Source organism: Fringilla coelebs, assembly GCF_963513975.1.
Source record: "Fringilla coelebs genome assembly, chromosome: 7".
In the NCBI taxonomy this organism is placed as follows: domain Eukaryota; kingdom Metazoa; phylum Chordata; class Aves; order Passeriformes; family Fringillidae; genus Fringilla; species Fringilla coelebs.
In genome coordinates, this window is record NC_140035.1 from 742,984 (window position 1) to 769,553 (window position 26,570).

The window sequence follows — 26,570 nt, forward strand, 5'->3', positions numbered from 1 at the left end:
ATGGGATGGGATGGGATGGGGATGGGATGGGGATGGGATGGGGATAGGGATGGGGATGGGGATGGGGATGGGGATGGGGATGGGGATGGGGATGGGGACGGGGACGGGGACGGGAACGAGAACAGGGACGGGGACGGGGACGGGGACGGGGACGGGGATGGGGATGGGGATGGGATGGGCACGATGAGGATGCGGATAGGGATAGGAAGCAGAAGGTCCCGGGACTCAGCCCCCGCAGCCAGGCGCGGGCTCGGAGCGGCTCCGCCAGCGGTGCCCGCACAGCTGGCTGCGGGCGGGCAGATGTTGCGGCGGCAGGCGCGGCGCGGCTGGGCAGGGACAGATGGGCTGCGGCGAGCGCCATACGGCCCGTTTAGCCTCTCACCCCGCGGATAGCAGCCACCGCCGGCCCGGGAGCACGCGGCGCCCCGGCGGCAGCACGGCCGGCTCCGCGCCGTCCCGCTCCCCGGCCGGGGCCGGAGGCACCTCGGCGCTGGGGCACGAAGGACGCGGCCAGCGCAGCCGGACGCCGAACACCGAGAACATCCCCGCGTTCGGGCCCTGGCGGCCGGCAGGCGCTGCGAGTGGCCCCTCGTGCTGGCCGGCGGCGACACGGGGACAACGCGGCCTCGGGGGCTCCCACGGGACTATCCCGTGCTGGCGAGGACTCCGCGGAAATGGGCATCGCTGCAGCAAATACCTCGGGTCAGCTGACACTACCTGCCCGGCTGAGCTTCAGGAGCGAAGCAGGAGCGGGAGGAAAGGGAGAATAACGCTCCATTTGAAGTTTCTGGGAAATCCGAGGGGAATATCGGCGCGCTTGTGAGACGGCCCGTTCACATCCCAGCCTGGCAGGGAGACCCCCACGCTCTGACTTCACATCAGGACATCCAGCTTGACGTGCCTCCAGCCTCTCAGGGACATGCAGAGCTGTGTCAGGGCTGCTGTGTGCCCTGGAGGCCTGATGGGCTGCTGGAACGCGAGTGTGAGCTCTGGGACTGAGTGCCCGGGCTGCCGGGGAGGGGAGCTGGGAGGCGCTGCTGCAGCCCTGAGACACCGACCTCCATCAGGGGCTGGCACTGCCCAGGGCTCACACACCAGCCCCAGGCTTGTGCCTCCTTCCTCCTTTGGGGACTTCACACCTCGTGTGACATTGGACAGAAGGACGCTGCAGCCCTCGCTCCCTCCGGAAGGCTCACTGGAGTGACACCGCTTGGATCTGGGGGATGGCACCAGCGCAGCTGTCCCTGTGCAGAGTGTGTCCCTGATGTGGGGACAGGGGGTGGCTGTTGGGGGCTGGCACTGCCCCCTCCACCCCTGGGCCCAGGCAGGGGACCCAGGCCCTGACACACAACTGTCCTTTTGTGTCAGCACCTCTTTGTTGGGCTGAAACTTTGGTCTGTTGGAGAGGCCACAAATCCCTTCCCTCCCAAAACTGTCTGCAGAAACACGCAGCAGGTTAGGCAGGGCTGTGAGCAGGGAAAGTGTGTCCGTGGAGGGAAGGGCCTGAGGCAGGAGCTGTTCTGGTGCTGCAGGAGCTGCTCTGGTGCTGCAGGAGCCTCTGGAGGACGCCCCAAACTCAGCCCTGCCGTGCCCAGCGAGCTCTGCCAGGAGGGGGTTTGAGGGAGCTGCTGGCCAGGGACAGCGCTGACCCTGCCCGGCCGAGCTGGCTGCTGCCCTCGGTGCTGCCCACCAGGCTGCCAGTGCCCCCCATTGCTGCCAGTGCCCCCCATTGCTGCCAGTGCCCCCCATTGCTGCCAGTGCACCCCCAATGCTCCCAGTGCACCCCCAATGCTCCCAGTGCACCCCCATTGCTGCCAGGGCCCCCCCATTGCTGCCAGGGCCCCCCATTGCTGCCAGTGCACCCCCAATGCTCCCAGCGCACCCCCAATGCTCCCAGTGCCCCCCAGTGCTTCCAGTGCCCCCCCCCAGTGCTCCCAGTGCACCCCAGTTCTCCCAGTGCCCCCCAGTGCTGCCAGTGCCCCCCAGTGCCCCCAGTGCTCCCAGGGCAGTGCCCCAGTGCCCCCCCAGTGCTCCCAGTACACCCCAAATGCTCCCAGTGCCCCCCAGTGCTGCCAGTGCCCCCCAGTGCCCCCCAGTGCCCCCCAGTGCCCCCAGGGCAGTGCCCCAGTGCCCCCTCGGGGTGCAGGGGTGCAAACCTCCCCGTGGGGTGCTGATCCCGTTGCACTGTTCCTGCTGCAGAGGAGCAGCCCCACAGCCCCCGTGGGTCCTTCATCCCAAACAAGCTCTGGCTGTCCTTCCTGGGGCAGGGGCTGCACTACAGCCAGGGCTGCCATGGATTTGGGGCTTTGATGGGAAATGACAGCCGGGGCTGCCACGGATTTGGGGCTTTGATGGGATTTGGGGTTCCTCTGGGAAACGGCAGCACCAGATGCACTTCCCTCAAGGCCCGTGGGACCAGCTGGGCTGGCCTGACCCCGCAGGAGCCATGGGCTGGAAAACCTCCCCTGTGGCAGCCACAGCCTGCCAGGAAGGTGGGCTTGCACTTCAGGGAGCGTGGCTGGGGATGGTGCTCCCATCTGGGCAGCCCAGCAGTGCTGGTGCTCCCCTCTGCCTGTCCTGTGCCCGTTTCCTCGTCTTGGGGTCGCCTGGAATCCCCAGAGCTGTGGCTGCAGGTGCTGCTTTCCTCCAGCAGTGAGGGCCAGCCCAGCTCCCAGCCCCTCCAGGGAGCAGAGCCCTCGGCGGCAGCACCTCGGGGCAGAGCGAGGTGTCTGTAATTACACACCATCTTTGTGCTCCCAAACCCTGCATTTCCCCACATCTCTGCAATTGTGTTTGCACTTATTTAATTTGGAGTTCTTTTTAAAAAGCATGGAGTCTGGAATGTTTGTTCTCCGCTTTTTTCACATCATTACTCTGATACTGCTTGATTAGCTCCCTCCCCAGTCATGATTGGTAATTAAAATAGGCATTAAAATTAGTCACTTAGCAATTTTGCTGTTCAATTGGCAATTAAATTACTTAATTGCAATTAAAGTCCTAATTTTAATTGGCAAAATGATAGATGTAGATTTAAGATAATATGTATAAATACTTTAATAAGTGTCTATATAAGGATTACTTAATTACTCAACTTCAAGTTTATGCTGTTAACTTTAGAACTTTTAAGTGAGTAATGAAATTTATATTACATCTATTCTAAGGATATGGTAATTAGATGTATCACTTAGCCCTATAAGGGCCTTGGCTGGAAGTTGGTGTGGAGCTGTGGGCCGGACCAGCTCTTGGGGCGTGACTGACGGCGGTGGATCCATGCTGCTGCAGCTGAGGGAGGCTGGCTCAGCTCCTCCTTTGGGGGACCCCAGGGAGACAACCCCAGAAATGCCATCCTGGCCAGCCCTGAGGTGTCACACAGCCCTGGGGTGTTCCTTAGTGACCCCAGCCCATCCTGGCCAGCCCTGAGGTGTCACACAGCCCTGGGGTGTTCCTTAGTGACCCCAGAAATGCCATTCTGGCCAGCCCTGAGGTGTCACACAGCCCTGGGGTGTTCCTTAGTGACCCCAGCCCATCCTGGCCAGCCCTGAGGTGTCACAGCCCTGGGGTGTTCCTTAGTGACCCCAGCCCATCCTGGCCAGCTCTGAGGTGTCACAGCCCTGGGGTGTTCCTTTAATGACCCCAGCCCATCCTGGCCAGCCCTGAGGAGTCACACAGCCCTGGGGTGTTCCTTTAGTGACCCCAGAAATGCCACTCTGGCCAGCCCTGAGGAGTCACACAGCCCTGGGGTGTTCCTTTAGTGACCCCAGCCCATCCTGGCCAGCCCTGAGGTGTCACAGCCCTGGGGTGTTCCTTTAGTGACCCCAGCCCATCCTGGCCAGCCCTGAGGTGTCACAGCCCTGGGGTGTTCCTTAGTGACCCCAGCCCATCCTGGCCAGCCCTGAGGTGTCACACAGCCCTGGGGTGTTCCTTAGTGACCCCAGAAATGCCACTCTGGCCAGCCCTGAGGTGTCACACAGCCCTGGGGTGTTCCTTAGTGACCCCAGCCCATCCTGGCCAGCCCTGAGGTGTCACAGCTTTGGGGTGTTCCTTAGTGACCCCAGCCCATCCTGGCCAGCCCTGAGGTGTCACACAGCCCTGGGGTGCTCCTCCTGCAGGAGCTCTGTAGGACCAGGAGGGCACAGTGTGGGACGGTGTCTCGGGGTGGCAGCAGTTTGTGTTTCCCTGCTGTTTGTGGGGTGGCTGCAGTGGCAGGGGCGGGTTGGGAAGGAGCCCTTTCCTTGGTTTCCCGGGAAATCTCCCTGTTCCTGGGCTGGGCTGGGGGGTTTATCCCGGGCTGGCCTGGGGGGTTTATCCCGGGCTGGGCTGGGGGGATTTATCCCGGGCTGGGCTGGGGGGATTTATCCCGGGCTGGGCCTGGGGGGGTTTATCCCGGGCTGGGCTGGGGGGATTTATCCCGGGCTGGGCTGGGGGGATTTATCCCAGGCTGGGCTGGGGGGATTTATCCCGGGCTGGGCTGGGGGGTTTATCCCGGGCTGGATTTATCCCGGGCCAGGAGCTGGCTCTGGCCCCAGGCTGTGCTCCCTTCACCCTGATGCCATTCTGTGCTTTTTTCCAGGCCGGATCGCAGCGGTGGGAGCGCAGGGCTGGAGAGCAGAGCCCAGCCAGGGGGAGGCCGTGTCCCTGCCGCCCTCCCCAGCCGGTGCCGGCGCCGCCGGGGCAGCGGGAGCCGAGATCGCGGGCTGGCCTTGAATAAACGCAGCGTCTTCACCCGCTCTGCCCCGGCTCTGCTCCGTGCCCTTCCCGTCACACCTGGGCCTGGGCTGCCAGGCTCTGGGGAGAGGAAAAATTAAATAAAACAATAATTTTAAAAACACCTATGTGCATTTAAATAAATAAACATCAGCCGTTTAAATGAATAAGTCTAAAATAAATAAAAATAAGAAAGTGTAATAAATTAAATAACACCAAAAAAAATCCAAATAAAATAAAAGATAAAGACCCAAAAAGAATGAATTAAATTAAGCAATGAAATAAATAAAGATAAAAACTAATGAAATAGAAATAATAAGATAAGAAATAAAGAATAAACAGAAATAACTAAAATGAAAAATATTACAATAAATAAATCCAAAATAAAATAAAATAAAATAAAATCAATACAACATATAAAAGAAAGACAAAAATAAAAATAAAGTTAATATTTAAATAAAAACAAAATACTAATAAAATAAAAAAGGCTAAATTCCAGGTGGACAGTGAAAGCAGGGGCACATTGTGCTCCTTTTGTGCCCTTGGCCTGGGTCTGTCCCATCCCTGCTCTGTCCCCATTCCCGGTTCTCTCCCCATTCCCGGTTCTGCCCCTGTCCTGGTTCCATCCCTGTCCCGGTTCTGTCCCATTCCTGGCTCTGTCCCGGCTCTATCCCTGTCCCGGTTCTGTCCCTGTCCCGGCTCTGTCCCCTGTCCTGGCTCTGTCCCATTCCTGGCTCTGTCCCGGCTCTGTCCCTGTCCCGGCTCTGTCCCCTGTCCCGGTTCTGTCCCAGTTCTGTCCCGGCTCTGTCCCTGTCCCGGCTCTGTCCCCTGTCCCGGTTCTGTCCCAGTTCTGTCCCGGTTCCGTCCCTGTCCCGGTTCTGTCCCGGCTCTGTCCCGGTTCCGTCCCGGTTCCGTCCCCTGTCCCGGTTCCGTCCCTGTCCCGGCTCTATCCCTGTCCCGGCTCTGTCCCTGTCCCGGCTTTGTCCCGGTTCCGTCCCTGTCCCGGTTCCGTCCCTGTCCCGGCTCTGTCCCGGTTCCGTCCCTGTCCCGGTTCCGTCCCAGCTCTCTCCCTGTCCCGGCTCTGTCCCGGTTCCGTCCCTGTCCCGGTTCCGTCCCAGCTCTGTCCCTGTCCCGGTTCTGTCCCGGTTCCGTCCCTGTCCCGGTTCCGTCCCTGTCCCGGCTCTGTCCCGGTTCCGTCCCTGTCCCGGCTCTGTCCCTGTCCCGGTTCTGTCCCGGTTCCGTCCCTGTCCCGGTTCTGTCCCGGCCGGGGTCGCGGTCGCGCGCGCTATTCCAGGGTTCGCGTCACGGTGACGCGCGCGGGGGGCGGGGGCGGGACCGCCCTCTATGCAAATGAGGCCACGCCTCCGCCCGGCGCGTGGCCGGGGCGCGTCCCTCCGCGTGACGTCACCGGTCGGAAACTTACCAAAAGGGCGCGCTGGCGCGCGGGGGGGCGTGTCCGGGGCGGGCCCCCGGCGGCGCGGATTGGCGGGCGGCGCTGACGCGCGGTGACGCGCGGGGGCTCGCGGCGCACGTTGGTCGGCGGCGGCCGCGGCCACATAAACAAAGGCACATTGCGGGCGGGCACAGTCCGGCCGCCCGCGCCGCCGCCGCCGCCGCCGCTCCGCCCGCACTTGGATGCGCGCCCCGCGCCCCGCGCCGCGCTCCGCTCCCCGGTGAGTGCCCGGCCGGTCCCGCCTCCCGCGCCCCCCTCCCGCCGCGGGGTCCCGCGCGCGAGGCGCGGGATGCGCCCCCGTGCCGTGCCGTGCCGTGCCGCGCCGTGCCGTCCCCGCTGCTGGCGGGTCCCGCTCGGGTCGGTTCCCGGACGGGACGGGTGGCGCTGCCCGAGGGCGCGTGTCACCCGCGGAGCTGCCGAGCCGAGCCGGGTCCGCTCGGGCTGGCAGTCACCCGCGCCCCGCGCCGGTGCCGGCACCGCCGCGCCGGGAACCCCGCGCCTCGCCCGCTCTCCCCAGGGATGCGCCGCGGCTCCCGGAGGGCGTGGAGAAGGAGCCTGGCAGCCGGTGCCGGTGACAGCCCGCCCGCCGGGAGCCACCTGCCCGGTTACTGAGGAATAACTCCAAACCGAGCCCAAACCCGCTCCTCGAGGGGCGCGGGGCGGCCCTGCCCACCCCCGCTCCCGCAGCCCCGGGGCTCCGCAGGCGGGGCTCCCCAGAGCTGGGCGGAGCGCCGGCGGCTCCGTGTGTCTGTCCCCGCGCCGGCGGCTCCGTGTGTCTGTCCCCGTTCGAGCGGCTCCCTGTGTCTGTCCCTCCACCGGCGCGTCCGTGTGTCAGTTCCCCGTCGGGGCTGCCTGACCGGCCGGTTCGTGTGCCTATTCTCCGCCCCGGGTCCGTGTGTCCGTCCCCGCACCAGCGGGTTTCTGTGTCAGTCCCCCGCCCCTGCTGCCCCATCGGCGGGTCCGTGTGTCGGTCCGCTCGCCGGCGAGTCCTTGTGTCGGTCCGTGTGTCGGTCCGCTCGCCGGCGAGTCCTTGTGTCGGTCCGTGTGTCCGTCCGCTCGCCGGCGGGTCCGTGTGTCGGTCCGTCTGTCCGTCCGCTCGCCGGCTCATCCGTGTGTCTGTGCGTATGTCCGTCCGCTCACCGGCGTGTCCGTGTGTCCGTCCGCTCACCGGCCGGTCCGTGTCTCTCGCAGCCGTCGCGCCGGGCAGGCTGGAGCCGCCGCCGCGCTCTGAACCCGCGGACACCTCGCTCCCCGCCGCGCTCCGACGCTGTCCGCCCTCGGCTGCCCCGAACACGCCGCTCCCTCGGCTGAAGGTTGGTGCGCTCCGTCCCCGCGGCCCCGGCGGGGCAGGGGGCTCCCGGCGCTCGGCTCCCGCGGCCGGCGCGGGGCGGCGCGGGCCGAGTCTACCTGACGCTGTTTCGTTTGCAGCCATGCCCTGTGTTCAGGCTCAGTATGGGTCCTCGCCTCAAGGAGCCAGCCCGGCCTCCCAGAGCTACAGCTACCACTCCTCGGGAGAATACAGCTCCGATTTCCTAACTCCGGAGTTCGTCAAGTTTAGCATGGACCTCACCAACACCGAAATCACCGCCACCACTTCTCTGCCCAGCTTCAGTACCTTTATGGACAACTACAACACGAGCTACGACGTGAAGCCCCCCTGCTTGTACCAAATGCCCCTGTCCGGACAGCAGTCCTCCATTAAGGTGGAAGACATTCAGATGCACGGCTACCAGCAGCACGGCCACCTGCCCCCCCAGTCCGAGGAGATGATGTCCCACTCGGGCTCCGTCTACTACAAGCCCTCGTCGCCCCCGACCCCCTCCACGCCCGGCTTCCAGGTGCAGCACGGCCCCGTGTGGGACGAGCCCGGCTCCCTGCACAACTTCCACCCCAACTACGTGGCCACCACGCACATGATCGAGCAGCGCAAAACGCCCGTGTCCCGCCTGTCCCTGTTCTCCTTCAAGCAGTCCCCGCCCGGCACGCCCGTGTCCAGCTGCCAGATGCGCTTCGAGGGCCCCCTGCACGTCCCCATGGGCGCCGAGCCGGCGGGGCCGCACCACGGCGTGGACGGGCAGCCCTTCGCCGTGCCCGGCGGCATCCGCAAGCAGCCCTCCATGGCCTTCCCCGGGCTGCAGCTGGGCCCCGCGCCGCAGCTGCTGGACAGCCAGGTGCCCTCGCCGCCCTCCCGGGGCTCGCCGTCCAACGAGGGGCTCTGCGCCGTGTGCGGCGACAACGCGGCCTGCCAGCACTACGGCGTGCGCACCTGCGAGGGCTGCAAGGGCTTCTTCAAGGTGAGCGGGGCCGCGGGACGGGCCGGGCAGGGCCGGGCAGGGCGGCGGGGGAGCCCGCGGGGCCGGCGGCCCGCAGATGGAAATCGGTTAGGACAGAGAAGTGCGTCTGAGCTAACCATGTGGAACGGAATTCCCTGTGGTAAAATTAAGTGATCTCTTTATTTCACCATCCTGATTGAATAATCTTATCATTTTAAATAGAGGAGGTCTCCAAGGAATGTAAATAATATGAATGCCCACGGATTTGTATTTACCGAGCGTCTCTTTCCCTCCTCTTGGCATATAAAACACGGCTAGGAGCTGCGAGGTTAGCTTGGATGTTAACGCTGTCAATTTTCTCCTGTTAAATGCCTTGGGAAAAAAAAAAAAAGGGGGGGGGGTAGGAAAAGGAAGTAAAAGGGAGAAAAATGGAAACTAAATAAAGGGGGAAAGGAAGTAAAAATAAAGAGGGAAAAGGGGAAAGGAAATAAAGGGAAAAGAAAATAAATCTTAAAAATAAATCTTAAAAGGCAGAAGATGAAAAGGGAAAAAGGAAATTATAGAAAGGAAAAATTTAAAAGGGAGAAGAAAATAAAGGGAGAAAAGGAGGAAGGAATATAAAGGTAAAAGCAGAGGAGAAGTAAAGATAAAAAAAGGAAAATAAAGGGGAAAAAATGAAAGCGGGAATAGAAAACGAAGGGGAACGGGAAGGAAACAAAGCGGAAAAACGGAAAGGATAATAAAGGGGGGTAAAGGAAAAAGAAAGCCGAGGGGGAAAGGCAGCAAAGGAAGCCGCGGGCAGGGGCGGGCGGGCAGGCGGCGGCGCGGGGCGCTCCCCGGGCCGGCGCTGACGCCGCTGCCCGCCCGGCCGGCCCGCAGCGCACGGTGCAGAAGAACGCCAAGTACGTGTGTCTGGCCAACAAGAACTGCCCGGTGGACAAGCGCCGCCGCAACCGCTGCCAGTACTGCCGCTTCCAGAAGTGCCTGGCCGTCGGCATGGTCAAGGAGGGTGAGTGTCCGTGCGTCCGTGTGTCCGGCGCGCCCCGCGGGGCCGGCGCCGGGCTGACCCCCGTCTCTTGCAGTGGTGCGCACAGACAGCCTAAAAGGCCGGCGGGGCCGCTTGCCGTCCAAACCGAAGAGCCCCCAGGAGCCTTCTCCCCCCTCTCCCCCGGTGAGTCTGATCAGTGCGCTGGTGAGAGCCCATGTCGACTCCAACCCGGCTATGACCAGCCTGGACTATTCCCGGGTAAGCGGCACCGAGCTCGCGGAGGGACCCCGCCGCCGCCGCCCGGGGAGGGGGGGCCCGGCCCCGCGGCCGCCGCGGGGGGAGAGGCGAGGCCGGCCCGGGGCTCGGCGCGGCCCTTCCTGCCCGCCCGGGGCTCGGCTCGGCCCCGCCGGGACCGGGGGCTCGGCTCGGCCCCGCCGGCGCCGCCCCGGGATCGGGCCCCCGCGCACGGAGAGCGGCGGCCTCGGAGCGCCGTTCCTAATCGAATTAATTGCCCCGGAGCATCTAATTTCCTCACCGGTCAGAGAGAGCTTTAATTGTTATCCCAGCCCGCTCCCCGGCCGGGGACGGGGTGAGCAATTTCACGGGTTATAGACTTTAGAGAACCTCATTAAGTGCTTTTTAAAATGAATATCCAGTTCCAGGCTAACCCCGACTACCAGCTGAGCGGTGACGACACCCAGCACATCCAGCAGTTCTACGATCTCCTGACCGGCTCCATGGAGATCATCCGAGGGTGGGCGGAAAAAATCCCCGGCTTCACCGACCTCCCCAAGACGGACCAGGACCTGCTCTTCGAGTCCGCCTTCCTGGAGCTGTTCGTGCTGCGGCTGGCGTACAGGTGAGCGGGGGTCGGGGCCGCGGGCAGGGAATCAGACCCTTTCAAGGTCCACTGGGCTGCATTTTATTAGCTCCTCGGTAATTAGGTGCCTCTTAAATCCTTCATTTATTGCTCCTCAAGTAATTAGTTGTTTAGATTTTCTCCCCCATCATCTCCTTTCTTATTATTTTATTTCTTTCCTGCTCTCTCTTGTTCTTTTTTCTCTTTCATTCCCTCTTCTCTATTTTATCTTTCTCTCCCTCTCTGTCTTTCTCGCTTTCTTCCTTTCACTCATTCTCTCTTTCCTTACTCTTATATTTCGTCTGCCTCTTATCTTTTGTCTTTCCTTTCCTCCGTTTTCTCTTCCCGTCTAATTTTCCTCCCTCTCTCCTCCATCCATCAGTTCATTCTGGGGTTGTCCCCTTCCTTCCAGGTCCAACCCCGTGGAGGGGAAGCTGATCTTCTGCAACGGGGTGGTCCTGCACCGGTTGCAGTGCATCCGTGGCTTTGGGGAGTGGATCGATTCCATCGTGGAATTTTCCTCCAACTTGCAAAACATGAACATCGACATCTCTGCCTTCTCCTGCATCGCTGCCCTGGCCATGGTGACAGGTCAGTGTCCCCCCTCCTGCTCCCCCGCCCGCCCCGCTCCGGTCCAGACCCTAACGTCCCGCACCCTTCTCTTTGCAGAGAGGCACGGGCTTAAGGAACCCAAGAGGGTGGAAGAGCTTCAGAACAAGATTGTAAATTGTCTCAAAGACCACGTGACTTTCAATAACGGGGGGCTGAATCGCCCCAACTATTTGTCCAAACTCTTGGGGAAGCTCCCCGAACTCCGCACGCTTTGCACACAGGGGCTGCAGCGCATTTTCTACCTGAAACTGGAAGATTTGGTGCCACCGCCAGCAATAATCGACAAACTCTTTCTGGACACTTTACCTTTTTAAGACTCTTCCCGCACGCTTCCGCTGACCCGAGGAGAAGCTCCACCTGCCCGAAGGGGAGCTGGCGTGGGCCCAGAGCAGCACCCCTGGGTGCAGCTCCCACCCGGCCGGTGTTGCCAACTCCTGCAGGCAGAACGCGATGGGCATTTTGGCTCTGGGCCGCCATGGATGCAGCTCATGGACTACACAAATACCATGGTATAAACTTTTTATTCTCGGCTTCTAAATGAGTTTATTATTCAGGACTTCTGGTGCAAAGACGAGCCTGCCTGGCGGCGTCGGCTCACGCGGTGCCGAACCCAGCGCCGAGGCGACCCGCAAGCCTCTCCCTCCTAAAGACTAAAGTTTTCTGCAGTAAAAGAAAGCTGTAATCTACCCCAACCCCAAACGTTGCGTGGGTGGCGTGGCATTAATGAAGGCGAAGGCTTGTAAATTTATCAGATGCAGTTTGGCTTTTAAAAAAAAAAAAATTCTTCTGTGCCTATTTATGATGAAACGTGGAAAATAATTCTAAAAAAAAAAAATAATCAAAAATAAAAGCTAAATGTGTTTGGGAAAAAAATAATTTAAAGAAAAAAGGAGAATTAAAAAAAAAAAAAAAAGAAAACCCAATCTGTCCATACCAGGGAAGCATGACGATTCCAGGGTGACAATGTTATAGGCACTTGCTATTTCAGTAATGTCTATATTCTATAAATAGTATTTCAGACACTATGTAGTCTGGTAGCTTTTATAAAGACTGGTAGTTATCTAAGCTTCAAACATTTTCTCAATTGTAAAATAGGTGGGCACAAGTGTTACCCCCCGGAATCCCCCCAAAGGGACACATAGTGTTTGTAAACACCGCCCGACACCCCTTGTTTGTAAGTGTTGTATGTACTGTTGATGTTGATTAAAGAAGAAGTTTATATCTTGATTATTTTGTTGTCTAAAGCTAAACAGATCTTGCATGCAGCAGCTTTTGACTGTTTCCAGAGTGCTTATACTATACATAACTCCCTGGAAATTACTGAGCACTTTGAATTCTTGGTTTGTTTTGTTCCATTTGTTTTTTATGTCTAAAAATTGTCGGTTAATATATTATTTTATGTTCGAGTAATATTTTTAATATTGCCATATTCTGTAGTATTTTTCTTTGTATTACCCCGGTTTGGCACACGGGAAAGTCGCTGCCTTTTTTAATATGGTGTACGACAGTTAGAAACGCGGACTATTATTATTATTATAATTATTATTATTATTATTTTTCTCCCGAGAACTCTTTCTTTGAGAAAGACAATTTTAATGTTTACAACAATAAAACATGTAAACGAATCGAATTTCGTCTCCTTTCTGCCGAAGTGCGAAGCTCCTCCGCCAGCCTCCGCCGCACCCAGGGGACAAAAGCCTCTGCCCGTGCGGCGATCCCGGAGCGGCGATGGCCGGGGCCGCTCCCGCTCGGCGCCGCCGGCTCCGCGGGAGGAAGAGGAGGAAGAGCCGCGGCTCGGAGGTTGGTCCTTCCCCGGGTTTTAGCACGCTCGGTCCCCGCCGCATCCAGACCCCGCATCCTGCGCCATCCATCCCTCTCTCCCTCCTCCCGCGCCGGCGTTTGCTCAGGCGCATCCCTTCGCCGGGGGGCTAATTCCTCAGGAAAACACCTTTCGTGGAGGAGTTTAATTCCCAACGCCGCTCTCGGGGGGCAGGACGGGCAGCGCGGAGCCTGCGGGGTCCCGGGAGCGCTTCCCCCAAAGCCCCGGGCTCCTGCCAAGCTTGGGTCGGGGACACCGGCACCGCGCCCGGAGCCCCGCGGGTCCCGGGACCGGGATGCGCTCACGGGGCTCCCGCGCGTGGAGAGGGAGGAGGAACCCAAACTCTGCTGGTTCAGCCGGTCGGGACGGAACTTCAGCCTCCCCTCGGCAGACAATATAACGCCCGTGGGAGGGGGAGGGAGGCACGCCCGGGAGCGGTTTTGTTCCTCTGTGCCATGCGTCCCGCTGTGCCCAAAACCCCACGGACACGGGTGAGCGGCAGGCTCTCCCCACGGCTGGCGGGCGGCATCCCGGAGCCGCCTCCCCGTCCCGGTGCCGCCTCCCCGTCCCGGTGCTGTACCCCAGCCCGGTGCCGCCTCCCCGTCCCGGTGCTGTACCCCAGACCGGAGCCGCATCCCCGTCCCGGTGCCGCCTCCCCGTCCCGGTGCTGTACCCCAGACCGGAGCCGCATCCCCGTCCCGGTGCCGGGCATCTGCGATCCGCGGCTCTGCAGCCCCCGGTGCGGGCGAGCCCCGAGTACTCGGTTTGCCGGGGAAGGGGCTTCGCGGCTCGGTCAGGCGAAACATTCCGAGCATGAAGAGTTGTAAGAAAGAATAAAAGTCGGTGCCGTGGCGGGCGGGTGCTGTGGCGGGACAAGGAGCGGGGCTGGGGCAGAGGCGGGGGCTGCCTAATTCATCCCGAGCGGGGTCTGGAGCTCGGGATCGCCACGGGCACGGGGCTGGAGTAGCTGTGGCTTCGACCTAAACAGCGCACATGGAATACAGATATGCCCTAAATAGATTGAGAATACGGACATTCCTTCAATATGCGTAAATAAAAATGGAAGTGTAAATGTCTATGCTCTAGAAGGGGTCTGAAATGCAAAAGAAAGACAAAAACCTCTTCAAGAAAGAATTTAAGAACTCGATCCCCTTCTAAATATCCCCCAGCTGCTCCCAATTCCTCCCAGAAATCAGCTGTTTTCACCACTTTAATCAGCGCCCTTTGCAGTAACTTTTCTAACAGGTTTAACCCTCTGCACCGGGGGAAAGCAGAATTTATCCTTCCCAGGCGGCCATTTCACACCTGCCTCGGCTGCTCCCCCGCAGCTCCCCCAGGTGTGCCCGGCCGTGTCCCGCTGCGGGAGGAGCCGAGCCCGGAGGGAGCGGCCCGGCCGGACTCGGCACCGAGGTGGGCTCGGGCAGGGGCAGGGGCAGGGGCTGGGGGCGGGCTGCAGGGGGGGCACAGCCTCTGGGATCCCTCCCTCCCTGCCTGCCGCCTTCTGCAGGCTCCGGCGAGGCAGGAAAGCCAGGAGGGAACGCTGAGCGCCGTGTAGAGACCTTGAGAAAAACGTTCAGAGTGGGAGCTCAAGGCAGAATGTGGAGCTGAAGGAATGATTTTTAACTGGTGGTATCAATGGGAGGATTTATTAAAAGATTTCACTTCTCCGGGCTTGCAATATTCCAGATCAATAGCTATCTTAATTATTTGAGCTGTGTGCTGCTGCTGGAATTTGTTACTGCTCGTTCTGCGGGGCTCGTGTGAGGAGCAGCCAGACCCATCCTGGTTTGTTCCCTCGGAATTCCGGGTTTTGTAGCTCCTTACCAACCCGCTGGGCTGATTTGAACCCAACTTTCTGTTTTGTACGCATTGTTTTCTGCGAGTTCCTCCTCCGGTGCGCCGAGGTGTAAGGGTGGAGTGCGTTTGCTTTGTCTGGAGGCCACACTGGTGCTCCCAGGGAGCAGGGGAAGCTCCTCTCCAGAGCTGGGCACCTTCCTCCTCCTGCTGTGCCTGGCTGGGGAGGTGGCACCGAGGCGCAATTCTCCCAAATATGCCGAAATTTCCAAACCTGACAAAAGAACCGGGGGTGGATTCAGGCCAGGCGCCCGCTGCCCGCCCTGCCCACCGCGTTCCACGGCTGGCATTCAATCTCAGCTGCGTTTTTCGGCGGCTCTGGAAGGTGTGATGATGCCCTGGGTGTGTTGAGCCCCGAGTGGCACCAAACCGAGCGGGCAGAGCTGCCAGCTGGTGGCTCGGGCAGGAGGAGGTGTGTGCTGCTCCTGCAGACCAGCTGCCCCGGCCGGGAGCCTTGCTGCCCCGGGCACGCAGCCGGCAGCGCTCACTTTCGGTCCCCGCCTGATTATCCTCACCTGTGTGTCAGGGCACCGCCAGCAGCCGGCAGGAACTCGCGTCTGGGGTGGCCAGAGCTGGGAAATTCATGTTTTATGTGATTTTACCCTCCTGGCTTTTCTGTAGCGGGAGAAATCCCCGGACTGGCTGCATGCAAAAAGCACCTTGGATGCACCTGTAGCTGATTTTTTATGTATAAGTAAACCCCGCGCTGCATAATCTGCACTTGTGAAACGTTAGCCCTGAGTAACCTCTGCAGCTGGGGATGGTGCAGAGGGAGATGTTGGTATTCATGAATGTTTTGACATATTTGACATTTCCTATATGGTGTGCTTTCTCTGTTTTCCTGATTTCCTCCTGTCTCTGCTCCCCTGGTTGAGCAGTGAAGAGTTTCCCTCTCTGGTGCTGTGGCACAGTGTAGAGAAGCTGGAGCTTTGTGGGTTGCTTTGTTTGTTTTTTAAATTTCTCTTATTTCAAAGTAGGTGTCTATCAAAGCAGGGGCATGATTACATTTTGGTGGGATTGCTGCATTTTGCCGGGGTGCAGGGGTGGCCAGGAGAGCTGGTTCAGACCAAAGGGTGATTTGTGCTCTGCTGCCAAGGCAGCCTGTCCGGGCTGCGGGTCCCTGGGGGATGCCAGCACAGCTGGAGCTTCCTGCAGCAGCAGCAGCAAGGAGTTTGGTTGGGTGGAACACGAGCAGGGCAGCACTGCTGGAGCCAGGGAGGAGGTTTGGGCTGGCTCAGCTCCTGCCTGCTCTCTGCTGCACCAGGGGAAGGTGCCAGGCCAGGGACTCGAGAGAAACCTGCTTTTGGACCAGTGTGAGCAGCACATTTCATTGAACAGGCCTCTTGTCTAGTCAGAGCATTTCTAGTTTTTATTCAAATCTTTATTGTTCACTGTCAGAAACCAAATCTCATTGGGAATTTTGGGTCCACCATTAGGATGAGAATTTCCATGGCAAAACTCAGGTGTTTTGGTCACTTCAGCCTTTCCTCCTCAGCTCCCCCCTTACAGCCGAGCTCCTTGGGTGAGGTGGAGGAGTTTATTCAGATGAATGTTCCTGTTGAGGGGAGGTGGTGTTTGACCAGGTTTTGTGTGCGGGCACTCAGCTTTCCCGTGTGACCCCTCGGGGGCTGGAGCCTGGTGCCCTGCCCAGCCGTGGGGGCACTGGGGGGTTGGCAGGCCCTGGTTTTTGGCCCTGGTTGTTGCTGTGTGTGCTGGCCTGAGCAGCTCAGGCTGAGTTAATGGCTTTGGTAGGATGGCTGTTGTCAGAGATGGCAAACACAGGAGAGGGAGGGAGAGCAGGACCCTGCGGGGTCCGTGGGGTCGGGACTGGCTGCTCCTGCCCAGGGCGTTTTGGGCTTGGTCTCTGCAGTTAGGGAAGGTTCAGGACTCTATTTTCAGAGCACAGCCTTTCCCTAAAGCTGCCATGAAGTGACTCTCATTGTACATTTTTTCTATTTTTCTGTAAAATTGGGTGATTCTCTGGATGTGTCCAAAGAGCATGGGTGTGATTTTTGAGTGATGTGACTTCCAGTGTCTGGGCATGAATTTTGCAGCCTTAGGCATGTGAGTATATAGAATCAACAAACTGCTGAAACTCAGGGCTGGTCAGCACTTCATCACAGCATTTATATAAAATATTTCTAAAATGTAAATGATGGAGGGTCCCAAAGAACAGCACCCCAGGTTCGGATATTCATGATATTTATGTCACAAAAAATCTCCTGTGTAACAGAGAGCACAAAGAAGGACAATAAAACACACTTGGGCCTATTACAAATTAAAGTCACATGCTGATGTCTTTTCTCCTGAAAACCTCTGTGAAAATGATTCTTTGTGCTAATTCCTGAAGATGAAACTTATAGAACTGAAAGAATTGTTACATTTTTATTTCCTTGCATTTCCTGACATGAACAAATACAGTTCACGTGTTCACAATGCTTTCCTCATTTGTAAGTGAGCAGCAGGGCCATGATGAAAAATGAATATTACATAAAATACATTTGGGCTAGAGTTGTATTTTTAATAGATTTGCAAGCAAAATAAGATTTAATGGCAAAGTTGCCAGGAGAAAGTCTCTGCTATTAGTGAGGCGATGCTAAAATGAATTCCAGCCCTCTGCTCTCTGCCTTTGCAGACATCTTGGGGGAGAAAGCTGCAGGTTCAATAAAGCAGGGGCTGCAGAGAAACCCTTGGCCCTGCAATCCCAGGAGTTCCTGTGCCATGGGGAGCTGGAGCAGTTCATTTTCTGCCGGGATCAGAGGCTGTACAAGCCCTGGGAGCACTCCCACATGTTTGTGCTGGACTCTGCTTCCAGCGAGGAATCCTGGCTTTATGCATCTGGCTCCAGCTCCTTCCCAAGTTTGTTATTAATATTTAATAGGGACTAACACTGTGGACATCTTCCTTTAGGGAAAGGGAGAGGTAAACCAGAAGCTGCTCCTTTAGGTGCAGAAGATGCCATGTCATGGCACCCTGTGCTCCAAGCTGAATCACAGCCCAGAGCTGGAAGTGCAGTTGGGAACAGGCTGGAAATCCCAAGGCAGGGTCCCCCCAAATCCTCTTTGAAATGGAACTAAAAAAGGGGCTGGCTAGGGGCACTTTCCCACTCTCACAGCTCGTTGCAGCCTCGGTGGCAGTGTGCAGTGAGCAGCGGGGATGCGCTCCAGCTGTGGCTGCAGAACAGGGCTGGGCGGCTCTGGGGTGCCTGTGGCCGGCACAGAGGCAGTGCCCACTCCCCTGCTGAGCCCCACCGTGTGTCCTGGCCCTGCAGGATCCTTTCCTGCCTGTTTGCCCCAGCCAGGGGCTCTGAAGTGCAGTAGGGCTGACAGTGAGGGTGACCCTGCCCCGCTGAACTCCAGTGGAGTTTCCGTGAGCTCTTCCATGGGTTCTGCTTGGCCAACAGCTCTTTGTGTGGGTGTCCCCCAGGATCTGATTGTGATGAGGAGTGCAGTGCAGGTGTGGCCACTCCCAGCTCATGGAGAGCACTCGCTGCCAAGTCCTGACCCCCTTGCGGAGCTGATTTTTAAATGGAAGCGTTAACGCGGCTCCGAGCACGCCGGGGCAGAAATGGAGAATTTTACTCGCTGAAAATACCCATTTTACTCATTTGAAAAGACCTGTTTTCAAACCCTGCTCAAGCTGCAGGCAGAAGTGATCTTGAGAGTCCTCCTAATCCCTCCTGGACACCGCTCTGCTCCATAAATAACCATCAGCCCTCTCTGCCACCTGGTTTGGCACAGCGAGGCGCGGCCGGGAGCGCCGAGCAGCTGTGCTGCAAGGGTGCTGCAAGGGTGCTGCAAGGTGCAGGGCACAGCTGGAGAGCCTGCTGCAGCACATGCACCTGGCTCAGCCTGCAGCCCTCAGCCTGGCTCCTCGGGAGCAGAGGGAAGGGATGGTCCCTCCTTTCTGCGCAGGGAGGGTGTGAGGAGATGAGCCTGCAGAGCTGTCTCTAACGGGTGTGTTCTGTATGAGCAGTCCTGTGAGGAGTCATGGGGAAAAGGAGCAGTTGGGCACGTGAAAAGTGTTTGCTAATTAAGCTGGAGGAATGTTCTGGAGGGCCAAAAGCTGGGTTTTGTCAGGAAGGTGTTGGGAAAGGCTCACTCCGGTGCTGGGTCCCTGCTGGTCCCAAACCACGCCAGGAGCTCCACGCCCTGCTCCCAGCACGGGGCCAGTGCCATCCTGCTGGGGTGGGACTGAGGTGACCCCATGGGCTGTCCCTGCCTCACCTGTGGGGCTGGGACCATGCCAGGAGCTCCACACCCTGCTCCCAGCATGGGGCCAGTGCCATCCTGCTGGGGTGGGACTGAGGTGACCCCATGTGGTGACCCTGCCTCACCTGGGACCACGCCAGGTGCTCCACGCCCTTCTCCCAGCATGGGGCCAGTGCCATCCTGCTGGGGTGGGACTGAGGTGACCCCATGGGGTGACCCTGCCTCACCTGTGGGGCTGGGACCATGCCAGGTGCTCCATGCCCTGCTCCCAGCACGGGGCCAGTGCCATCCTGCTGGGGTGGGACTGAGGTGACCCTGCCTCACCTGTGGGGCTGGGACCACGCCAGGAGCTCCACGCCCTGCTCCCAGCACGGGGTCAGTGCCATCCTGCTGGGGTGGGGCCCCATAGGCTGCCCCTGCCTCACCTGTGGGGCTCAGTCGGTGCTGGCACCGAGCCCTGGTGCCCGGGGAGCGGGGCTGGAGCTCCCCCAGCCCCGATGGGCAGCCTGGCCCTGGGCCAGCGCTCACGGCCACCGGGTCCCTGCCGGGCAGGGCTGTGGGCGCAGTGCTGCGGGAGGATGATGCTGGGGAGGAAGGAGCCTCCTGCCCGGGGCAGGGCAGCGCCCAGGAGGGGCTGGGAGCTCTGGCCAGCCCTGCTCGGGGGGCTGGGGTGGCTCTGGCTGGCTCCTGCCCCACTCCTGCGCTGCGGGGCAGCCCGTGCCCCTCTGCCAGCCCCTGTCCCCCGAGGTGTCTGCAGAGCTGCTGACCTTCGCAGCAGCGAGCTCTGGGCTCTGCAGCATGGCTGAGCTCCCTGCTCCCTGCCTCCCCAGGTGAGGCTCCTCCGAGGATGTCACTCCTCTTGGCAGGAGCGGCTCCGGGGCGCAGGGCAGGGTGGGCTGGGCAGAGGCAGCAGATAAAGAAAATATCCCAAATAATCCCAGTCCCATCCGTCCTGCAGGGACAAACCAGCACCTGCTGTGCTGCCCAAAGTCGTCTCTCCAGAGAGAAGGGGAGGGGAAAAAAAGCCTTTTCTGCGACTTAGTGAGTTTTGTTTCCTGATTTTAAGCGAGCGACTCAACTCTTGGATGAAGGGAATGCTCTCCCTTCAGTTGTCTGTGTTTTAATTTTAGTTTTCCCTGCCATGGCAGGAGTTAGTCTCACGTGTCAGAGGCTGTTTCCACAATTATGGTTTGCCTAATGGTCCTTTTGTTATAATTCATAGGCTAATAGAAGTCAGAGATGGAAAAGACCTGTTAGATTATGGAGTCAGTGCCCTGCAAATGCAGGATATAATCTCCAGGATAGAGGATGTACCGGGTATTATTAAACAGATTTTACACTTGATCTTCACTAAATTATGGTTAGGAGTCATTGGATTCCTGAATGGTGGAATAACAATGGCCTTATTTCGGGTGTTGGGAGAGCACACCTGCATTTCAGTTTACCATGTGCCATTTCTCTGCCTTGCCTCTCGATGTGCCTGATTTCCAAAGGGAAAATCAGAGATTCCCACCAGAGAGTGGTCTGGGAGGGAAAAAAACCCTGATAAATTTTCCAAAAAACCCCTTAAATTTTCCTGAGTTAGAGCAGTGCAAAATATCAACTTTTTAGGAGAAATAAAGCTGTAGAGGGAGAAAATCCTCATCAACCTAAGTGTCAGCAGCAAACATTTAGAAACCCAGCTGCCTTGGCTTTGGGGCTGAGCTGAGCTCTGAATGCCTCTGGATTTGGGCACAAGTGAACTCAAAATTCTAAAAGAGACTAAATTTTAAAAAACCAGCCAAACAAAATCCCATAAAATGCAGCTTCTCTGGCAATCCCAGCCCAGCCAGGAATTCCCAGTTCCCAATCTCCCACCCATCCCTGCCCTCTGGCACTGGGAGCCATTCCCTGGCTCCTGTCCCTCTGTCCCTTGTCCCCAGTCCCTCTGCAGCTCTCCTGGAGCCCCTCCAGGCCCTGCCAGGGGCTCTGAGCTCTGCCTGGAGCCTTCCCTTCTCCAGGGGAGCATTCCCAGCTCTCCCAGCCTGGCTCCAGAGGGGCTCCAGGAACAGCTCCTGGCTCCTCTGGGCTCTCTCCAACAGGTGAATTTCTGATTTTTAGTTTTTAGTCTGATTTTTAGTTCTGATTTTAGGATCAGCAGGATTCCCCTGCCCTGGCTGCAGCTCCTGCTGTGCCCCTGAGCCCTTCCCTCCCTGCCCTGGGGCTGGGGGGTTTGGATGAGGCTGGAGCTGGGGGGATGCCCACCCTGGAGCCTGGCCCTGTCAGCCCTGGCTCCTCTCGCTGGTGCAGGGGCCTGGAGAAGGGATCCTTGTTTGAGAGGGGAATGAAACACCTTTCCATCTGTCATTTCTGTGAGCTGGTGTGACACCCAGCGTGCGAGGCTGCTCCATCAGAGCCCTGAGCAGCAGGGGCTGCTCCAGGCAGCATCTCCCGGCTGTGGGACGGCAGGGGAGTCACCTGCAGTCTGGGAAAAGGAGAGCTGGAGCAGGAAGGGCACCTCGAGAGAAAAGGCTGCAGTTCAGGGGGCACCTGGAGTGAAAGGCTGCAGCTCAGGGGGCACCTGGAGTGAAAGGCTGCAGTTCAGGGGGTACCTGGAGTGGAAAGGCTGCAGCTCAGGGGGGCACCTGGAGTGGAAAGGCTGCAGTTCAGGGGGTACCTGGAGTGGAAAGGCTGCAGCTCAGGGGGTACCTGGAGTGAAAAGGCTGCAGTTCAGGGGGTACCTGGAGTGGAAAGGCTGCAGTTCAGGGGGTACCTGGAGTGAAAAGGCTGCAGTTCAGGGGGCAGGCTTTGCTCACCTGGTGAGCTGGAGTTACACAGCGGGGAAGGTTTCCCCCGGGACAAAGTGCAGTTCCTCAGGCCTGGAAAACTTCCTCTGCTCCCCCAGGCTCCTCACTGGCAGGAAGAGCAAAACCCATGGGAGGCTGCTGCCCTGCCAGTGGGCTGGAGCAGTGCCTGGGGCTGGGAGCCCCGTTTTTGGGGAGCCCCGTTTTTGGGGAGCCCGGTCTGATTACGTAAAGCTGACACACGGCATCAATCTGACCTCGAGTTATTTTCGGTGCTGCTCTCATCTGCCTCTGCTATAATTAATTCCTTGTGTAATTGCTCCGTGAGGGAGTCTGGCCGCTCTGCTGGCGAAAACAGTCGTCATCAAATATGTGGGAAAAATTGGAACACAAACACGAGCCTTGCAAAGGCCGAGCAGCAAGCGCTGAGATTTTTAGGCGGAACTGGAGAAGTAGAAATGATTGCAGCAGTAGTTTTTTTGTACTTTCCAACCCCATGCATCCTGAAATAGAGGCCTGTAACGCACTATTTACAGCGTTCTCCTTCCTGGGAGTGTGCCTGCAGGAGCCCTGCTGGGCCCGGTGGCATTGTCTGCCAGGGAACAGCCTCGTGGCCGTGTCTGAGAGTTATATTGAGTACAAAGCCCATCAGATGGATCAAAATGCAACTTTTGCAGGAAGGTTTTGAGGCCCTTTCTTTCCGAAGTGAGCAGGGGCTGTTGGTGCAGGCTCCAGGAGGGGATGCCCCTGCCCGGGGGAGCTGTCCCTGCTCGGGCAGGCTTTGGAACACGAGAGCCCGGTGGTCCCGCCCAGCCCAGACCCCTCCGTGACACCCAGAGCCCCGAAGGCGCTCTGAACTTTCACGCACAATGGTGCTCGTGGTCCGTGAGAACGCACGCTTTTCCTCCTGAGTGGGTCACTGCAAACCCAGGAGGAGTTTTTAAGGTGCCCCCACGATTTAGGCTCCCCGGTAGCTGCTGCGGGGTGCTCGGGTTTCCTGCAGAGGGTTTGTTCAGGGCGCCCCGATCCCCTCCCGGTGCCCATCCCTGCCGGGAGGGGAGCCCGGACGGGCAGGAGAAGCTTCCCCCGCAGCGAGGGCGATGCTCCTGCTCCGTGCCGGCACGCAAAGGGTGCGGCACGGCCGGCACATCCCCGCTGGCAGCGGCTGCGGAGCCGCACGGTGCCCTTTACCTGTCACAGCGCATCGGCTCCGGCCGCACCGGAACGCGGCCCCGGGCGGGGAAGGGGATGTGTGTCCTGGGGACACACGGACGGCAGGGCTGGGGCGCACGGAACGCGTCCCCCCCCCGCTGCCTCCCGCCTGCACGGGCACACTCACCCCAAATGCCAGCGGGGCTCTGGCACGGCTCATCTGCCTTTGGGTCCTCGGGAGTGGCACCCCGGGATGGGTGTGGGGTAAAGGGTGTGGGTGGTGGGATCTGTGGGGCCTCAGACACCTCCAGAAGGACAGAGCCTCATCCTGGAGCCGGTTTTGGAGGGAAAAAAACAGATTAGGAAGCACTAAGAACCCGAATTAACATTCTAGCTTGCAGTTTAATTGCATTTATTAATAGGAATAGGGGCTCTTTTTTTTTTTTAACTTTTTTAAAATGTAAACTTGAGGCCAAATATCTGAGGAAAAAACTTCTAAAAAAAGTTAGTGTTTTCCTCACACACGTTCAAGTCTTGGGAGTGAAAGGCAGGGTGAGTGCTCAGCGTAGGATATTTCCAATTTCTCTGCTCCTTGCACACGGAGAGCAGTCAGGGCTGACCAAAAAATCCCCAGCACACTCTTGCTGCAGGAGCAGCGCTGCTCTCCAGCCCTGTGCCCAAGTGATAAAAGCCCTCCTGTTTGGTGCCATGTGAAATCCGTGTCCTTTTTTCACTCTTCACAAACAATTTTACAGCAGCAGTTGCTGCTCCCTGCAGAAGGCAGAACAATCTGACTAATGAGAGATTCCAGTTCCAGGTTTCCAAAGGGCAGCTGCTGGAAACATCCATGAGTCAAAACCAGTTCAGTGCAAATCACAGAAACCACTTCTGAGGAGCTGAGTCTGGGGCTGAGGAGGCAGGGAAGGCTCAGGGCTTGGAGGGAGATTCCTGTGGAACATTCCCATGGTGGAACTCAGGGAGCAGTGAGCTGAAATAGTCCTGCACTACTTGGGCTAGCAAAGGTATGGCCTGGCCACCTCCTTCAGCTCAGCAGGAAAGGACACAAATTAAAAAATGAGGGTATTTATTGCTTTTGTGGGGTTTTTGTGTTGTTTGCTTGTTGGTTTTCATGGGCAGGGCCACCTTCCACTGTCTCAGGGTGCTCCAAGCCCTGTCCAGCCTGGCCTGGGGCACCTCCAGGGATCTGGGGCAGCCAGCTGGGACTGTCTGTGTGTCTGTCCAGCAGGGTTACTCTGTCTGTGTGTCTGTCCTGCAGGGTTTGAAGCCCAGCTGGGTGGGCAGAGAGCTGTCATTCCCGAAAGGTCCCTGGTCACTGTCCAGCAGAATTTGGTGATTTCTCCCCAGTGCCTAACTGGGATCAGGAACAGGAGTGCTCCAGCTCCTTGGCCCCTCAGAACAGATCCTCTGCAGTGACCAGAAGAACTGAATATGAATCTGTGTCTGGCTGTGTAAGGCAGATCTGGGGCTCAGTTTTACGCCAGGTGTTCTCCCCAGCCCAGACCATGGCAGATCCATTCACCCCTTGGTCCTGGACGGATTCCTGGTGCCCCAGAGCAGCCCCTGCCTGTCTGGGGTCTGGAGGGAGCCTGGAGGGAGCTGACCCCTGCCTGTCTGAGGTTTGGAGGACGCTGGCCGTGCCCCAGAGCAGCCCCTGCCTGTCTGAGGTTTGGAGGGAACCTGGAGGGAGCTGGCCATGTCTCAGTGCAGTCCCTGCCTGTCTGAGGTTTGGAGGGAGCCTGGAGGGGCTGTGCCCCAGAGCAGCCCCTGCCTGTCTGAGGTTTGGAGGACGCTGGCCGTGCCCCAGAGCAGCTCCCCCCGTGCCTGTGCCCACCTGGTGATGCTCGGGCTGGCTGGAGCGCGGAGCTGCTGCCCCCGGCTTTGGGGTGGGGTGCAGGGGCCCTGCAGCCCCCAGGAGCAGTTCCAGCTCCGCTCTGGGGCAGGGCAGCTCGCCCAGGCAGCGCTCCTGCTGCCAGAGCACATTTGATACTCGTGCTCCATCAAAGATCGCTCCTCTCCAGGCAGAGCGGGCGCACGGGATGAGAGCGGTCCATATGTATAACCCAGGCACGGATATTCCTACCATTACAAGGAAGGAGCGATAATTACCATGGCAATTTGCTTCTTTATGGATGAGATTTCTCCAAATAGATGCAGGAATATCTCCTCTCTGTCTCTGTGTCCTTATGTTTAGCTTTTCTCCGAGATAAAGGTTCCACGGCAAACGTTTTAAGGAAATTGGAGGTGCTTACTGGAAAGCCTCCTTTTTAAAAATGTTATAACATTTCTCACTAGTCATAGAACCAGCCAAAGAAAAAATTGTCCTTAAGAGTCCCCAAATCCTACAGCATGGCCTGGGGGCTCTTGGGAGGGAACCAAAGGAGGGGAAGGTCTCCAAATGCATCATTGTGCCCGGGCTGGTTGGGGTGAGCGTGGGGCTCTTCCAGGGGTCAGCCCCTGTTCCCTGGGGCTTGCTGAGCTTCCAGGGTCATTCCCTGGGGCTCTTCATCTCCTGGGCTTGGCTTGCACCTTCTCCTGGTTCCCTTCCTCCTGGGAAGGGCTGCCTTGGGCACGGGTGGGTTCAGTGCCAGGGGCTCTTCAGTGGCTCCTCTGGATTTGCCTCCCAACCCAGCCACCTTCCCCCCCGGCCCCAAAGAACATCAGTGCCAAGAGGAAAAATCAGTTGTGCCCACACAGAGGTCAATGGGATGTAGAAGTGCTTATTTACCAGAAGAATTGATTCATCAAGTGAATTATTCAGTAAAGATGGCGAAATTAATTGAATCGCATGTTTTACCAAATGGAATCTGACTGGTTTTATTGTGTGTGCTCAGAGACCAGCAGTGGCTCTGCCTTCTGATCCAGGTTCCTCTGCTCAGTTGCTTGGGAAGAGAAATTTGGATTTTTAGAATTTTACTCCTTGCTCTGAACTTTGTAGAAATCAGCATTATGTTCTTCAGTTAACAGCAATCCTGAAATTCAGATATTTCAGCTACAGGTAAATTTGACTTAGGCTGTGATTAAACCATTTGGGGGGAGGCTCATTTGGATGTTTTTATATTGAGGGATTTAATCAAATCAGTTCAATGCTGTGCCAGTTCAGAGCCATTTCTTTAGGGAAATGTGGGGAAATGCTTCTTGAAGTGGATGTATGAGGCAAGCCTGAAGTGCTTTGCTTTTGTTCCTCCGGATGAGGAAGGAGTCCTCTCCTCTAGCCTGACCAGTACAATTTTGGGGGTTTAAGTTGGATTTATTCAGCCTCCCCTGGAGCATTCAGGCCAGGGCTGCTGTGTGCCAGGAGAGGGCTTGGCTGCCTTTGGGTGTCCCATCCCCAGGGCTTGTTGGAGGCACCTGACATTGCATTGCAATCTAAACCACCCCGTGACTGCAGCATTCCTGATTGGTAGGACTTGCTTTCTCTAGGCCTGTTTTATATTTAAAAAGTGATTTTCCCTCTTTGTTGTTTGAATCCAGTTCTGATTTCCTTAAAGATTTTCAGTGGATTGCAGCACCAGAAAGACAAATCTGTTAGGTCAACTTTGATTACATTGGGGAGACATATTCCATTATATAATTCACTGGGGTCTGCACTACTCTTAAAGGAAAATATAAAGCTCCCTCAAATGTCAGGGTTTGATAGATTCAGAATGCAGCCCCTCCAAACTCCATTAGGCCTCCTAATCTCTGAATCTCCTCGTGTTCCTCCCACCCAGGGCTCTGCTCCTCCTTGGGGGCACTTCTCCCAGCAAACCCTGGATAATTCCATCCTGCCTCCATGGGAGGAGCAGAGCCCTGTGCTGCAGGGAGGGAAACTCTCAGGGAACCTTGGAGTGGCTCCTCTCTT

The 26,570-nt window shown here is 57.9% G+C and overlaps 1 protein-coding gene across 3 annotated transcripts; it reads left to right on the top strand.

The window, feature by feature from the left end:
* The first annotated feature begins 6,260 nt into the window (after positions 1–6,260).
* On the top strand, positions 6,261–12,510 carry NR4A2 (nuclear receptor subfamily 4 group A member 2). Of its 3 annotated transcripts, none has more exons than XM_084209040.1 (8): positions 6,261–6,377; positions 7,349–7,470; positions 7,586–8,451; positions 9,310–9,439; positions 9,513–9,676; positions 10,075–10,277; positions 10,690–10,868; positions 10,947–12,510. In XM_084209040.1, the coding sequence occupies exons 3-8, from the start codon at positions 7,588–7,590 to the stop codon at positions 11,201–11,203; spliced, it is 1,797 nt and encodes a 598-aa protein (XP_084065166.1). In that variant the 5' UTR covers positions 6,261–6,377; positions 7,349–7,470; positions 7,586–7,587; the 3' UTR covers positions 11,204–12,510. The 3 variants fall into 3 exon arrangements, with proteins under 3 accessions (XP_084065166.1, XP_084065167.1, XP_084065165.1); XM_084209041.1 differs by having other exon boundaries at positions 9,513–9,601; XM_084209039.1 differs by having other exon boundaries at positions 10,690–12,510.
* The last annotated feature ends 14,060 nt before the right edge of the window (positions 12,511–26,570 follow it).